A 17524-nucleotide genomic window follows, 5' to 3' on the forward strand; every position below is an offset into this window, starting at 1 on the left:
GAAGACCCTTTAACATTTCATATAATACTCTGTTAGTTTTTTCTTGTCTGGGAAGCTCTTTATCTGTCCTTCGATTCTAAATGATAGCTTTGCTGGGTAAAGTAATCTTGATTGTAGGTTTTTGAATATTTCTTGCCACTCCTTTCTACCCTGCAAAGTTTCTGTTGAGTAAGCAGCTGATAGTCTTAATTGGAGCTCCCTTGTAAGTCATTAATAGTTTTTCTCTTGCTGCTTTTAAGATTCTCTCTTCATCTTTAACCTTTTGCATTTTAATTATGATGTGCCTTGGTGTGGACCTCTTTGATTTTATTCTATTTGGTACTCTCTGCACTTCCTGGACTTGTATGCCTATTTCCTTCACCAAATTAGGGAAGTCTTTTTTTTTTTTTAAATAACCATGTTGATTTCAGAGAGGAAGAGAGGGAGAGAGATAGAAATATCAATGATGAGAGAGAATCATTGATTGGCTGCCTCCTACACACCCCCTACTAGGGATAGAGCCTGCAACCAGGCATGTGCCCTTGACCTGAATCGAACCTGGGACCCTTCAGTCCACAGGCTGATGCTCTACCCATTGAGCCAAACTGGCTAGGGCTGTCATTTTTTTAAATTAGAGGCCCAGTGCACAAAATTCATGGGTAGGATCCCTTGGCCTGGCCGGCAATCAGGGCTGATCGGGGCCTTCTGGCTGCCAGCCGGGGCCTTCCTTCGATCTGTGCCGCCCCTTGGTGGTCAGCATATGTCATAGCAAGCAATTGAACTCTGGGTCTCCCGGTCGAACTCCTGAGTGGACAATTTGCATATTAGGCTTTTATATATATTTTTAATAGGTTTTCAGTTGCTTGTTTTCTGCTTCTGACATGCCCATAATGCAAATATTGGTACTCTTGAAGTTGTCCTAGAGCAGTGATGGCGAACCTTTTGAGCTCAGCGTGTCAGCATTTTGAAAAACCCTAACTTAACTCTGGTGCCGTATCACATATAGAAACTTTTTGATATTTGCAACCATAGTAAAACAAAGACTTATATTTTTGATATTTATTTTATATGTTTAAATGCCATTTAACAAAGAAAAATCAACCAAAAAAATGAGTTCGCATGTCACCTCTGACACGCATGTCATAGGTTCACCATCACTGTCCTAGAGGCTCCTTACACTATTCTCACTTTTATTTTATTCCATTTTTTTTTCTTTTTGCTATTCTGATTGGGTGTTTTTTGCTTCCTTATATTACAAATTGCTCATTTGATTCTTGGCTTCATTTTTGCTACTGTTGATTCCCTGTAAATTATTCTTCATTTCAGTTAGTTCATTCTTCATTTCTGACTGGACTTTTCCTAATATACTAGAGGCCCGATGTATGAATTTGTGCACCGGTGGCGTCCAGCCAGTCCGCCCCAATTGGACAGGGCAGGCCAGGGGGAGGGACCTCAGATGGCTGGCTGGGGAGAGGGGCTAGGCTTGGGGGGGGTGGGGCTGTGGGAGGTTGAACTTACGGCTGAACCCGGTTGAGAGGACAATGTGCATGCTAGCTTTTTATTATATAGGATTATTAATGATTTCAGAGAGGCAGGGAGAGAGAGATAGAAACATTAATGATGAGAGAGAATCATTGATAAGCTGCTTTCTGCATGTCCCCCACCGTGGATCGAGCCTGCAGCCTGGTTATGTGCCCTGGCCAGAAATTGAACCATGACCTTTTGGTTCATAGATTGACACTCAACCACTGAGCCATACTAGCTGGGCTGACTGGTCTTTTTTTATGCTGTTGAGATTTTCACTAAAGTCATTGAGCATCCTTAGAGGCAATGTTTTGAACTCTGCATTTAGTTGATTGCTTGTCTCCATTTGTTTAGTTCTTTTTTTAAAAAATATATTTTATTGATTTTTTACAGAGAGGAAGGGAGAGGGATAGAGAGTTAGAAACATCGATGAGAGAGAAACATCGATCAGCTGCCTCCTGCACACCCCCTCCTGGGGATGTGCCCGCAACCAAGGTACATGCCCTTGACCGGAATCGAACCTGGGACCCTTGAGTCCACAGGCTGACGCTCTATCCACTGAGCCAAACTGGTCAGGGCCATTTTGTTTAGTTCTTTTTCTGGAGTTTTGTTTTCTCATTTGGGACATATTTCTTTGTTTCCGAATTTTGGCAGCCTCCCTGTGTTTGTTTCTATATATTAGGTAGAGCTGTTATGTCTCCTAGGCTTGGTAGAGTGGCCTAGTATAGTAGGTGTTCTGTAGGGTTCAGTGGCCTTGATCACCCAACCTGGGCACTCAAGGTGCCCCCCACCCCTATATGGGCTGTGTGCACCCTCCTCTTGTAGTTGAGCCTTGGTTGCTATTGGCATGCCAATTGGAGGGATTTACCCCAGGCCAATCAGCTGCAAGAATTGTCTCTGACCACTGACCACTGGACCTCTGACTACCTTGGAAGATCAGCTATGCAGGGGCCAACCTCACTGAGCAGGACTTACTTCAGTGGGGCTCTGGTGCCTGCTGAGTCCACCCCTTAAGTGTGTCCCTTGTGGAGGTGGTTGGGTGATGATGCTTTGATGTAGTTTGAAGCTTTCCACAGGTTGTGCTGGTTCTGGGGCCTCCCGGAAGGAGCAGGCCAAAGTCAGTTATTGCCTGTGTTCTGCCTGGGGCCATGTGACATGGGCTACAAAGCAATCTGCAGGTGGCTGCTACATGTGCATGGCTGCTACTTGTACTGGGCTTAGAGGTGCCCAGGCTTGGCCATGCTGGGCGCATTTAGCAAGAGGTATGGAGCATGCTAAGGCCAGATGCTGCTTGAGAGATTTTTAGGAAAATGAAGCATGAGCAAGGCAAGATCATTAGGAAAATGAAGCATGAGCAAGGCAAATAGTGTGAGCCAGGTTGATGGAGTCTCATTTATGGCACCTGCCTGCCAGCTGGGTGAGGGGGGAGGGGGAAGGGGAGCTCATCAAAGGAACATTGGCCTCTGCCATCACCCATCACTTCTGTCTGGGAGAAAGCTGCTCCCCTAGCTCTTGCCCTGATGTGAGACAATTCAGTTCCTCCCCATATGCCTCTGGTGCCTTTCAAACTGCTGCCCCAGCACTGGAGTTCAGAGAAAGAAAGTCTGAGGAAGTCCTTGTGCAGACCCTTTAAGAGGAACTGCCTGGGACTCCAGCAGTCCTCCATCTCCCTCAGCCCAATCCCAGCTGATTTTTATTTTTTTATTTATTTAATTTATTGGTTTTAGAGAAAGAGGAAGGGAGGAGAGAGCGAATCGATTTATTGTTCCACTTATTCATGGGTTGATTCTTATATGTGCCCTAACCAGGGATCAAACCCACAACCTTGGCATATTGGGACAACTCTCCAACCAGGGCAGTCCCTGCTGGCTTTTACAGCAGAAGTTATGGGGACATCTCTTCTTGGTACTGCAACCCTGGGCTGTGGGGCCCGGTGTGGTGTTGAGACCCCTTGCTCCTCACGAGGTACCTCTGCAGCCAAGATACCTCTTCTTAATTTTTTAAAATTTTATTTTAGTGAATTTTATAGAGAGAGGAAGAGATAGAAACTTTGATTGGCTGCCTCCTGCGCACCCCCTACCAGGGATCCAGCTCACAACCCCGGGCTTGTGCCCTAACCGGCAATTGAACCAGCAACCTTTCCATGCATGGGACACTGCCGAACCAACAGCCACAGCAGCCAGGACTCCCTCCCAGTTTTTATCTGCCACATGTGGATGTGGTACCAGCCCATTAGGCATCTCCTCCCCTCCTACCAGTCTTGATGTGGATAATTCTTTAATTCCCTAGTTGTAGGACTTCCATTCAGCCGGATTTCAGGCAGTTCTAAGTATGGTTTTCTGTAGTTTAGTTGTAATTTTTAATGTGGTTGTGGGAGGAGGCAAGTACCGAGTTTGCCTACACTGCCGTCTTGACAGGAAGTCAAGAACTTTTCTTTATTAAAAGACAATATAGCCCTAGCCAGTTTGGCTCTGTGGATAGAGCATCAGCCTGCGGACCAGTGTCCCGGGTTCGATTCTGGTCAAGGGTATGTTCCTTGGTTGCAGGCTCCTCCCTGGCCCTGGCCCCGGTTGGGGCATATGCAGGAAGCAACCAGTTATCTCTCACATCGATGTTTCTCTCTCTCTCTCTCTCTCTCTCTTTCTCTCTCTCTCTCAAAGATTAATGGAAAAATATCCTCAGGTGAGGATTAACAAACAAAAGACAATATAAAGAAACTAAGAAGATAAAGCATTAGCTGAGAGGGAAAAAAATATAGTATTTATCTAGAATACACAAATAACCTATACAAATTAATAAGGAAAAGACCAACAACCTAAGGGGAAAAAAGCATGAACAAGTATTTGACAGAAAATTAAATGAAACATCCTCATCCTCATTAATAATTAGGGAAAGCAAATTAAAACTAGAATGGGCTGTCTTTTTTAAAATTTTATTTATCCTCACCTGAGGATATGTTTATATTGATCTTTTAGAGAGCGAGGAAGGCACAGAGAGAAAGAAACATCTATCGGTTGCCTCCCCTACATGCCTTAATGGGATTGAACCCACAACCTAGGTATGTGCCCTGACTGGGAATTCAACCCACAACCTTTGATGTATCGGATGACACTTCAACAAAATGAGTATCCAGCCAGAGCCAAGATAAAACTTCTAAACATGGTCAGCAAAGCCCTGAGTGAGCTTAAGTCCCTAGCCCATCCGTGGGCAAACTACGGCCCGTTTGAAATGAATAAAACTAAAAAAAAAAAAGACCATACCCTTCTATGTAATGATGTTTACTTTGAATTTATATTAGTTCACACAAACACTCCATCCATGCTTTTGTTCCGGCCCTCCGGTCCAGTTTAAGAACCCATTGTGGCCCTCGAGTCAAAAAGTTTGCCCACCCCTGCCCTAGCCTCACCCTGCTGTGGTTCTCCTCTGGCTTCTAGGGTCTTCTTTCAATCTCTGGTACTTGACTTTCTCCTTCCTATTTAAGGGGAATGTAATTAAACTCTCCCTTTGATGTTACAAACTTTTTCTTTAATAAAACAATACAAATAAAAGTTTATATGATACATATGTATGAACATATTTGTGTATGCATATATAAAAGCATAATGAATGAAGTACTCATTAACTCACACATACAGATATCTCTAAACCAAGCATGTCAAACTCACAGCCCAGGAGCCGCACGCAGCCCACAATGAATATTTTTGCGGCCTAGCCAATATAACGGTATGTGAGAAATGTTTTAATAAAATTTCGTAACTTAAGTTTTATAATATCCTGTTATTCATAATCTATACTAATAAAAGAGAAAAATGGTAATTGGCGTACGACGATACCCTTTTCATTGGCTAATCAGGGCTATATGCAAATTAACTGCCAACTAAGATTGGCAGTTAACTGCCAACTAAGATTGGCAGTTAACTGCCAGTTAACTGCCAACAAGATGGCGGTTAATTTGCATATGTAGGCACAATGCAGGGAGGCGAAAGGGAAAGCAGGAAGAAGCCCCCTGCCACTGACAGTGATCGGAAACCCAGGGGGGAGCTAAGAGCTGGGGGGCAGGGCAAAGGCGGCCCTGGGGCCGCCTTTGCCCTGCCCCCCAGCCATGATCGGAGAATCAGGTGCCTTTTCCGCCCTGGCCAGTGATAGCAGGAAGTAGGGGTGGAGCCAGCGATGGGAGCTGGGCACGGTCGAAGCTGGCAGTCCCGGGAGCTAGGGGTCCCTTGCCTGGGCCTAAAGCGAAGCCCACGATCGCGGGGCCGCTGCAGCTGTGGGTCCCCGCTGCCTGGGCCGGACGCCTCAGCCAGAGGCTTCCTGCAGGGGCAGGGGCGGAGCCCGCGCGATCGCGGCGCCCCCCCGCTGCCACTGCAGGTCCCCGCTGCCCGGGCCAGACGCCTAGGCCAGAGGCGTCAGGCCTGGGCAAGGGGCCGATCTTGCGATTGGAGGGTGATGGGGGTCAACGCCTGAGGGCTTCCCAGTATGTGAGAGGGGGCAGGCTGGGCTGAGGGACACCCCCCCCCCCAAACACACACCCAGTGCACGAATTTTGTGCACCGGGCCCCTAGTTATTAATAACAAACTACAACATTCACTAATGATTGATTACTATAATCATGTTTCATTCATTTCCCTTAAGCACCTTATGCGCAGAGGCACCATTTCTCTCCACTAATACTAGCAGCGAATATTTTAGCAGCCGATTGCCACATCATTAGTCTTAGACTGACTGGTTTGGTGTGTGCAACAGAAAATATTTTGCTTTCAGAGAACAAGAAAAGTAGGTTTATTTGCGTTACGCTTATTGTGCAGTTTCTGGTGAGTTAATGTTCAAGAAAATTAATTTTTATTAAAATGTTCTATTATTTTATGTTAATGATTACTCATTTATTTCAGCCCTTTGTATTCAGCATGGCTCTATCGAAATAAACCTACATTTCTATGAAAATTGAAGCTCTTGTTTTTGCGGGCCACACTTAAACCTTGTTTATTTGGCCCGTGTTAGCCTTTGAGTTTGACATGCTTGCTCTAAACATTATTTTGCTTGTTTTTGTTTTAGCTTTATAAAAATAGTACACTGCATGTATTCTTCAGTGACTTCCTATGTTACATTTCTGGAGTTCATTCTTTCATCATTTTCACTGCTGTTCAGGAGTCCATTGGAAGGGCATACTTTACTTATTCCTTCCATTATAAATGGACTTTTGGGTTTCCAATTTTTTGGAAACAGACAGCGCTGCTATGAATGAATATTCATGAACACGACCCTGGTGCAGATGTGCAGAGTTTCTCTAAGTGTGTGCCACGGCTTGAATGGGTGTAGAGAATGCAGGAAGAGTTGAGCAGTCTTCTTAGCTCTGCAGCAGCCCATAGGAAAAGAGCTCTTTGGCCTGCCTAGGGAGCAGAGTAGTCTCTTTAGTCCCATGTTCCAAACAAATGTCATCATTTGCTATAAGTGTTAACGTATCTAAATCAGAGGTTCTCCTAAGTCTTCCTATTTAAAGTGTAGTCTACTGGCCAGCAACCCTCAAACTTGGTAAAAATGTAGCATCTTAGGCCAGGCTGTACTAGACTTGGTGAATCAGAACCTGCATTTTAATAAGACCCCAGGTGACTCATGCACAAAGTTTGAATAATATTCCTCTACTAGTGGCCCGTTGCACAAAGATTCGTGCAATAGGCCTTCCTTCCCCTGGCTGCCGGCACCAGTTTTCCTCTGGCCTTTGATCCGGCCACAGCAGCAAGGGTTGGCTTCTCCGCTCCAGCTGCTCCCAGCCCCTCCTTTTTTTTCTTCTTTTTTTTTTTTTCCAGCTCTTTGAGCGGAGGCCAGGGCTGGCTGGAAGCCTGGGTTGCCCCCAGTGACCCAAACTCCCAGCCACTCCTTGAGCGGAGCCCAGGCCCCCAGCCCCTCTTTGAGCGTAGTCCAGGGCCAGTGGGAAGCTTGGCTTCCTCCGTCACCAGGAGCAACCCAAGACTCCTCCTCGCTCCAGCTCCATGGCTGCCGCCATCTTCAGTTGTCTTCAGTCTTTGGTCTGCATATGCAAATTAACTGCCATCTTTGATTAATTTGCATAGTCACTCTGATTGGCTGGTGGGTGTGGTGGAGTGACAGTGTGATGGTTAATTTGTATGTTTCTCTTTTATTATATAGGACTAGAGGCCTGGTGCACAAAAATTTGTGCACTCGGGGGGAGAGGGGGTCTCTCAGCCTGGCCTGTGCCCTCTCACAGTCTGGGACCCCTCAGGGGATGACCACCTGCTGGCTTAGGCCCGCTCCCCGGGGGATTTGGCCTAAGATGGCAATCAGACATCCCTCTGGCAGCCTGGCAGCCCTCAGGGGTTGTCCACTTGCCAGCGGGGAGCAGGCCTAAACTGCAGTTGGACATCCTTAGCGCTGCTGAGGAGGCAGGAGAGGCTCCTACCACCACTGCTGTACTGGCAGCCATCAGCCTGGCTTGTGGCTAAGCAGAGCTCCTCCCATGTGAGAGTGCCCTGACCACCAGAGGGCAGCGTCTGCCCTCTAGTGGTCAGTGTGTGTCATAGTGACCAGTCGTTCCCAGTCATTCTGCTGTTAGGGTCAGTTTGCATATTACCCTTTTACTATATAGGATAGAGGCCTGGTGCACGGGTGGGGGGCGGCTGGTTTGCCCTGAAGGGTGTCCCGGATCAGGGTGGGGGTCCCGCTTGGGTGCCTGGCCAGCCTGGATGTGAGGGGATGATGGCTGTTTGCAGCTGGTCACACCCTCTTCAGGGTGGGGGTCCCCACTGGGGTGCCTGGCCAGTCTGGGTGAGGGGCTGAGGGCCGTTTTCGGGCTGGCGGGTGACTGAAGCTCCCAACTGCTCCTTTTTTTCTTTTTTTCTTTTTTATTCTGGGATTTATTTACCTTCTATAGCTGTCACTGGAACTGAGAGCCGGCTTTAGCTCTGAGGCTCGGCTCCAGCTCTGAGACCTCGTCTGCTGAAAGCAGTTATCTGGGTTTGTTTGGCTTCTATAATTGAAACTCTGTTGCAGCTCCAGCTCTGAGGCCCGGCTGGCTGAAAGCAGGTTTCTGGGGTTTGTTTAGCTTCTATAATTGCAACATTGTTTCTTAGAGTGCAGCTCAGAGGCCGGCAGCGGCAGGCAGGGGAACCTTGGCTTCCTCCATCACTGGAGCAAGCAAGCCTCCTGTTCGCTTCAGCTGCCTGGCTACTGGCTGCCATCTTGGTTGGCAGTTAATTTGCATATCACTCTGATTAGCCAATGGGAAGTGTGTCAGAGGTACAGTTAATTACCATGTTTGTCTCTTATTAGATAGGATGTGTGCATGTGTGTGTCTGTGTGTATACCACATTTTATCTATTCATCTATTGTATGTTTACACATATATACACATAGCGTGTGTGTATATAGATGTATATATAATCACATTTTCTTTATCTAATTATCCATCAGGAGACACTTAGGTTGTTGTGTTATCTCTCAGTTGGCTGAAGATTATCCTCTAGGTCAAGCAATTTGAGCTGTCAACAAAGGCCCACTGTGGATCACACGAACCTTATTCTAGAAGTCAAACCTAGTGTTATCATCAGGCCTTTAGTTAGAAATGAGGCATCTGATTAGAAACAGCAAATGAGAAGTGTTTACACTACACTGATACAGTTGACAGTACAAAAAGATCTGAGCTGGTACTAGGAACATTTGTGGAGTTGATGAGCCACATTACTGCAGAAGCAAATACTTCCTTTCATCTTCCTATCTGAGATACTGTTGCATAGTAATTAATAATAGTGATCATTAATTAGTAAAGAAAAACTGTTTTGGATTTACTTTTTTTAAGAGGATAAGAAATGAATTAGGAAATTTTTTATTAAAGACTATTAAAACATTTGGTGATTACGTTTTTAGGTTTTTTTTTTTTAAAATTTCTTTGAACTACCTTATTTTCTAGATGTAGATATACAAGATAAATGCGATGCTACTGAAGTTTCTATAAGAACTTCAGATAAACTGCATTCTTTTAGTATTTTAATATATTTCAAGTTTATTGTTGTGGATGAAATAGAGTCTTCTCTTCAGTTGCAGATTCTTTATCATGTCCTGTTACACAAAATGTTCAGCCTCCCAAGTCCAGCCCAGTGGTATCCACTGTTGTGTCAGGAGCCTCGTCAGCAAGATTACCTCCTACTGCAAATCACCTCGTTGAACCTGTGGCCTCAGTTACACAGCCATCAGAGCTGTTACAACAGAAAGGTATTGGAGAAATTCATTATACTATATATGTAGCACACATATACACACATACTGATTAAAATAGGTAGGCAAACTGGATAACCACAATTTTTTAAAATATGAAAAAAGGTAATTTATAATCTTAATTCCAACACAACTATTTTCTTTTTCACATATTAACGTTTAGTCTCCATGAATTTATATTTTGTATAATTGTAATCATAGTTTAAATGCTATTTTGTATTTACAGTTACTAAATTATTCACAGTTCTTCATTTATGTACATAGTCTTTATAGTCATTCCTTGCTAATAATTTATTATGTCATTGTATTATAATTTACTAATCCATCCCTCTATTGTGGAAAATTTATTTCCTACTTTTTAAAGGTTATTATAGTTTCTTTTATAATAAAGTGCTCAAGATTTCCTTATTTAGTGTATTTCCATATCCTATATGATGATTTCTGTGCTTCATTAATGGAAAGTAGCTTTTGACCTAATTTTGAGAATGAGAGGGGTGAAAATGAAATTGTACCCCACAGTCCCAGCATTGACAAACAATACAGTTTGTTTGTTTGTTTGCTTGTTTAATATTCTCCATGTGTTAAATAAGTGACAGGCAACTAAATTATGTTATTTTGACCCTCTTTTCCCACATTATCTTTTCTTTTGGCAATATTTATGATTATTTCCTGTCTGACTAAAATTCTAAATCTACTTTTGGTTCAGGTTAACATACTGTATTTTTCATTTGATAACTGAACTATTTTTTGAAATCCACAATTTATATTTCCAGAGCAACCATTAGTAATATTTTTAGGGACTATACTCACTATGTAATAATAGCTCCTGATTTTGAATATGAACAATTCTCTCTCTTATGTTCTGAAACTTAGATAAAGCATCCTAAATCCTTAGGCTGATTTCACTATCCATATATGCTGAGTATTTATGTAGTCTACAGAAGCCTTTCCATCATTTGATCAGATTATACATTTTACATTTTTTTAATTTGGTTTTATAGGAAAACAAATTCTAGCACCAAGGAGTGTTCATTGATTCCCAATCAGTCAATGGGTATATTGGGAATAGAATCTAGTTGTGTGTGTTTTTTAATCCTCACCTGAGGAATTTTTTTTCCCCCCATTGATTTTCAGATAGAGTGGAAGGGAGGGAAGAAGTGGGGGAAGAAAGAGAGAGAGAGAAACATCAACATCAGAGAGACACATCAATTGTTTGCCTCTATCGAACCCACAACTGAGGTACACGCCCATTACGAGGAATCGAACTTGCAACCCTTTGGTCTGCAGGCCCATGCTCTAACCACTAAGCAGTCGGCCAGAGCAGAATCTAGTTTTTATGAGTGTTTGCCTTCAAAGTGAAAGGCTAATATGAAAGTTTGCTTGTCATGAGTAAGGGTAGTTTGAAGCCCTGACTGAATGAATGGTGTCTTTCAGCTGCATTGATGACTCATTCCTTTTGTTGTTGTTGTTAATCCTCACCTGAGAATATTTTTTTGCCATTGATTTTTTTTTTTTTTTTTTTGAGAGAGTGGAAGGGAGAGGGACAGAGAAACATCGATGTGAGAAACACACATCGATCGGTTGCCTCTCACACACGCCCCGACTAGGGGGTGGAGGTTGAGCCTGCAACCAGGTATGTGCCCTTGACCAGAATCAAACAGGGACCCTTCAGTCCTCAGGCCAACACTCTATCCACTGAGCCAAACAGACTAGGGCATTCCCTGCTAATTTTTTTTTCCTTTCATAATTTCTTTTTGACCATTTTACTTTTTAAATACATGGTATTATCTTATTGTGTTATAAACCACTTTTTCACAAAATAATTGTAATTATTTTCCTTAATAAGTAGATTTGAAAAGAGAATGAGCTACCATTTATCGAGCACTTATAATGAGCCAGATATTTCATATTTATTATTTAATCCCCGTGTCAATCCTATGATGTAGATATTATCTGTTTTACAGATGAGAAAAGTGAGATTCACAAAAAAATTACATAACCAGTCCAAATTACAGATTAGTAAGTAGCAGAATGAAAGATTTTTAACTCAGACTTTCTGTCCTTGTTTTCTTTCTATAAAATGAGGCTGAATTTGTTGTTGGCTTTTAAACTCTTGATTTACCTAAGATACGCTCCTTGTTAAAATAAGTAACAGAAAAGATAATACTGGAGATATTTGAATTGTAGCTTTTAATATTTCTTTTTCTTAAGTAGGAGATTGACTTCTTAGTGGCCTCTATGCCTTTGGCTAGGTCTGGGGTACACCTATAATTGTGTGAGTCAGGGCTACCATGTATGTTGTACAAGTTGTAGTTTGCGTGAATGGTGCCTCTTGTAGTTGTGCAGTGCATGGTTGTTGGTCTGATATGACTTACTAAAACAGTACTACTTAAAAGAGATAAGTTTTTTTGGTCACAGCTTCAAAGATGCCCTTGCTTAGTTAATTCTTTCGAAGACCTCGGCACTTTTTACTGGTTTTTAAATATCATCTCCTATTTACATAATATTTAGTATATTTCAGGCACCATTCTAAGATTTGAAATATGTATATTAATTTATTTCATCCTCAAAACAACTTATTTGAGGTAGTTATTACCCCATTTACAGATCATGTAAATGAAGAACAGAAAGGTTAGTAACTTGCCCAAGGACACACAACTAGTAAGTAGGGGTAGCACCTAGAATTGAACCCAGAATCCCAGTATATCTATAATGTCCTGCTGTTTATAGTCAGTATTTTTTAGTGTTTTGCTTTGTTCTCATGGGATTCTTTCAAAAGTAGTGGGTTGTTTGACAATAGTGATTGGGGACCCCATACATTCAGAATTATTAAATACATTCATTTTTCAATATTTGAATTAAGAATGTTCCAGTGAAAACCAACCCAACTTGTAAGGTTTCATTTTTAACAGAAACATGTATGGCAAGGTAAAAGAAAGTCTATAGATTTAGGGAGTTGTGATTAATAATTTAAGGAAGGGGATATGTTTTCCCTTTAGCGCCTGAGATTTTTATAGCACAGGGCAATGCGTTATAGTAAGGTTTAGGATAAATTCAGAATAAGTTTCCTTTGTAAAGGGAGAGAAAGGCTATTGTTAACACAGGCACTTTCTTAGGTAGGTAAGTTTTAGGAAAGAGAGGAATATGGTAATTGATTCCCTTAAAACCATCCTTTTGAAAGAATCTTTGGAAATCTTTTTAGTATGTGTACCTCATTTGAAGACCAGTTTAGGAAAGATAACAGTTGCTCCAAAGTCTGAACTCTTGACTTTACAAAAGCTAACCTCACGAGGATTTGTTCTCTTAAGACTAGTTTGTTTTATTTCCAGTGTAGCTGTTTCTAGGGAATAGTGAAGAAGCCTTTTATTAAAAGTATCCCCAAGGATATGGTCTCCTGGAGAGTTTTGCCAGAAAGTACTTTAATGATGGGTAGTTTAAACCAAATGTCCTTTTTAAGATATTGGAGCCCTGTTAATTACAGGACTCTTCATAATGCCAGATTCTTGCAGACTTCTTGCCTATTGGTTTCATAGTCATACCTTGGAAGTTCTAATTTAGACAGAATAAGTTAGGATATAGCATTCCCTCCCCATTTGATGGTGGTGGGATGGAAGGTACTCCGTGTACATTTTTGCAGTGGGTTTTGGGCTGAACTCTGGAAGACATGTCATATGCTTACCACTTTCTTTATAAATGCAGCCTGTGTATGTCATACATAGTTTCTGGCTCATAAGAAAAGGAATCTGAGAAAAGGCATTCTGGAAGTTCTTGGAACCATTCACATATTGCAGAACAGCAGCTTGGCTGTCAGCCCCTTTCTGGCCATACTCCTTTAGTGCAGTTTGTATGTACTGGATGGATCCAATCTAGAGAAGGGCACTTAATACAGATTGGCTGATATTCTGGAGCTCTTACCATTCCTCTTTGGATTAAATAAAATGTCATATTCTTGTGCTATTACTATCACCAAGCTTTTTTAACAAAGTTTACTTGAACAAGGAAAGGAAGGCACAGTTCTGAGCATATTAAGTCACATTTGGGGAAGGGCTTAAATCTTGATACTTTCGTCTCCAGCACGTCTTACGAAGCACTGCATCTTTTTGCAGGAAAGTAATGTTTTGAGTATGCTGGCTGATATTCTGTTAATATAGTATAGTTGACAACTATAGTATAATCTAACATGATATTATGATGAGTAATAATATTACTCTAGTCTGTCTTATTTGTGAATTTGTTCCAGTGCATGGAGTCATTGTTTTATAATTTTTTTTTATCATTCTGTAGTCATTTCATTTGCTTCCAATTAAGTATTGGATATTTTTCCAATAATAAGTAAATCTATTTTTATTCATTAAATCTGAAGAAAGAGAAGGAAATATTTATCTTATAATGTTATGGTGTCCCTGTACTTTGGTTCCTTTGGTTAGTACAGAGTTAGCACCTACATATTCATTCAATCATGAAAATAATGGATTGTCCTCTGATTTTTTCTTGATTATTGGCCTCTGTTAGCTCAGCAGAGTGGTTGGCAAACTCATTAGTCAACAGAGCCAAATATCAACAGTACAACGACTGAAATTTCTTTTGAGAGCCAAATTTTTTAAACTTAAACTATATAGGTAGGTACATCGTTATTAACTTAATTAGGGTATTCCTAAGCTGGCCTTTGCTAAAAACGTCCTCAATCTGAGGGGTTGACCTCAGCGAACGTACCCCCACTTCTTCTAACACCACTTCTTCAAAACAGACTCGCCCAGGCCGAAAACCGACTTCTGCGCATGGGCCACGAAGTTTCAATCGCACTGTACATGCGCACCCACACGTGTTATTTTGTGGAAGAGCCACACTTAAGGGGCCAAAGAGCCGCATGTGGCTCGCGAGCCGCGGTTTACCGACCGCTGGCTCAGCACAACAAATGGAATTTCTTCCTGTTTCTTCTTATTAAATATATACATATATACACAGGGTGGGGCAAAAGTAGGTTCACAGTTGTATGTGAAATGTTTATTCTTGTATTATGTTTATTAATTATTGTGTTATTTTCCATGTGAACAACTGTAGACCTACTTTTGCCTCATCCTGTATGTGTACTTTCTAAAGTGCAGTGCTAATTCCATTTTGAGAAAGTACTTTTTTTTTTTTTTTATGATTGGCTTTGGAATGCTTTTGTACTTTTATTTAAATGCTTTTGTCTTACAGTCAGAAAGTTTGGAGCATTTTAAGAGGTACAGTGTTGCTGTGGAGAAAATGATATTCAAAACTTCCACCTTCTGCAACTTCACTGTCCTCTTTCAAGCTTGCTCTTACATCCCACTGTTGTGGATACGCATAGGACTTCTTAGCCTGCAGTGAACTGCCAATTGAAAGCAAAGCAGGCTCATCTCCAATTGCTAGTTCAAGCCTTCTCTAGATGGATTGGAATTTAGTATTTCATTTAAAAGGCCATCTCTTCCATTGCCTGTCTGCAAGGCTCTGTATATTCAGTGATGAACAAAACAGGTGTAGTTCCCATCCTTACTAACATTGAGTGAGGCTAGGGGAGGTGGGGTTTCTGTTTGGTCATTAATTATTTCCACTTCTGAAACATACTGTAAGTTTATGAGCAAGGTGTCTGCATGGTTGGGCTTTCCACTGGAAGAGGGACATTTTAAAGCCAGCATTTTGGACTGCGAGTCAGAAGCTACGACCTCACCATGAAGCTAATGCTCCTGGCACATCTTGCATGACACCTGGCTCCCAACGCGCAAAAGTACTTCATTTTAAGGAAGTCCTTAAATTGAAGAATTTCTTTTCTATAAAACCTTTTTTACTGTAAATGTATGTTTACTTGTAAACTTCTTAGTATATCTAACCTAAGGTCTAATATTAGTCAAATTTTTATCTTACCTAGACTTTTATTAGAGGGATATGCCTCTCTGAATTTGGTCTTTCAAGGTATCAAGCTTATTTCTAGTATTTTTCTGAAATTACTTAAATTGATTTTATTTTCTCAGATGAATTTATCATAACTGCCATTTTATCTATGTATTTAGAAGATGTTTCAGCAAACCTAGCTGATTTTTTTCACGACTTTTTTAGTCAGGGTGAGGAGATTACACATGTACAGTTTAACCTTTATTCCCTTCTCAGCTCAGATGTTACTCTTTAATAGCTTTTTTCTTACTATAGACATAGTTATGTTTATCCATGCTAATTTAAAAGGTCACCTGAAAGAAACAATGAAGAGAGCATCAGGGAGCTACCATGGGATTTTGGTGAGGCCAGGCTTCATTGTGCTTCCAGTATTGTGAAATGCTCTTGAAAATTCACAGAGTTTCTAGGTTTTTCTTTTTTCAAGCTGAGCTGTAAGATTTTCCCTACAGGGGGCTTATTCTTATTTATAAGATGTTTTCATTTTTAATTAAGATTATTTTCCCTCTTAAAAATTTTCTGTGGATGTTAATGTTTTAAGTCTTGATTTTGGCACATTAATTAAGTAATAAAAACACTCAGTCAAAATTTTAAAGAGAAGTATTATACAGTTACCAGCTGTAGTGCCTTTTCTACAGACTCTACCTTCTCTTGGTGGATCTCACAGAGGACCACTCATTGACCTACTTCAGACTCAGGTGCAGGCAATAGACTGAAGCTGAGATAATTGGCCATCTCAGAAAATACACTATTCTGTAATTGCCACACTTGCAGGGCCACAATTAATTACTCTCCCCCCCCCCCCCCCAACCCCACCAAAACATACACACACCCTTTTTTTGAACATCTGCTGATAGCAGAGAACTATGCTGAATACAGTTCTTTTCTTTAACTGTCATTCTTTTTCCGTTATGAGAACTGAGTTACCATCAAGGTGGCATTAACAGAAGGAAGGTATCAAGTATCTCTGTGTGTGTTGTATGCTATATAAATTCATTTCAGTAAAATGATCACTGCTCACCAAGAATGCACAGTCCCAAAGGAAGTATACTACAAGGGCCCTAAACTTAAAGAAGGTAAACATGTACAGAACTCAGTGAGATTTTCAGAGATTATCATTGCCGTTTCCTAATATTGTTAATGTAATTCATGGTACTTTTTTCCACACTTAAATCAGCTACTTCATATTAAAGCTGCTTTTACTAAACTGCTTTTAGAGATTTTCTAACAGTTTCCGTTTTGATAATAAATTTGCTAATATTAATATGCATGCTGGGTTGCTCTTTGGAATGTCAGAGTTCTTTCTCACTTTTAATGCAATGTCAAATTTTATTTCTCATCTTTCCTGTTGGTTTGACTCGTGTTTGTGCTTTCCACTTTACAGGCATGCAGTATGGTGAATATGTTAATAATCAAGCTAGCTCCGCACCAACTCCCTTGTCATCAACTTCCGATGATGAGGAAGAGGAGGAGGAGGATGAGGAAGCAGGTCTGCTTTAGCTTTACACCAGTTCTTAATCTTTTCCTACTCAAGTTCTTTTTTTTTTGTCCACAGTCTTATAGCCTCTTTAAAAAGTATCTTTGCAGATTTAGCTCAATGAACTTACTTGGTTTAGGTTATAGAAGATTGTGGTCACTTGAAATTTGGTGTTATGCTTATTTGTTTTGTTTTTCTTACTTTGGACATCTTTACCATTTCATTAAATAACAATACATCGTTCGTGATGACAGTGGTTTCTTCTTTCAGAAATGCATTTCCGCTCAGGTCATGCAAAAGAATTGAGTGTTGATTGAAGCTTTTGACTGTTTGCTCTAACATCTTTTAGGAGGAATGTTTTCTTTTCTGCTTTGCATGCTACTTAGTCTAAACAGAATAAACCATTT

General features: G+C 41.2%; 1 protein-coding gene across 12 annotated transcripts in view; it reads left to right on the top strand.

The window, feature by feature from the left end:
* SEC24B (SEC24 homolog B, COPII coat complex component) overlaps positions 1-17524 on the top strand; it is a 91551-nt gene that overhangs the window by 36938 nt on the left and 37089 nt on the right. For 6 of the 12 annotated variants that reach the window (XR_009448348.1, XM_059662152.1, XM_059662098.1 and 3 more), the window contains 2 exons: positions 9554-9727; positions 17025-17129. The exons of 1 other annotated variant lie outside the window; for it this stretch is intronic. Coding sequence is in view for 10 of the 11 variants with exons in the window: in XM_059662152.1 (XP_059518135.1) it covers positions 9554-9727; positions 17025-17129 (279 nt within the window). In the remaining variant the exon portion in view is untranslated. The remainder of the gene's footprint in view (positions 1-9553; positions 9728-17024; positions 17130-17524) is intronic. 5 more of the 12 variants (XM_059662134.1, XM_059662143.1, XM_059662164.1 and 2 more) reach the window with 2 other exon arrangements.

The sequence above is a fragment of the Myotis daubentonii genome, chromosome 1 (genome assembly GCF_963259705.1).
Source record: "Myotis daubentonii chromosome 1, mMyoDau2.1, whole genome shotgun sequence".
In the NCBI taxonomy this organism is placed as follows: domain Eukaryota; kingdom Metazoa; phylum Chordata; class Mammalia; order Chiroptera; family Vespertilionidae; genus Myotis; species Myotis daubentonii.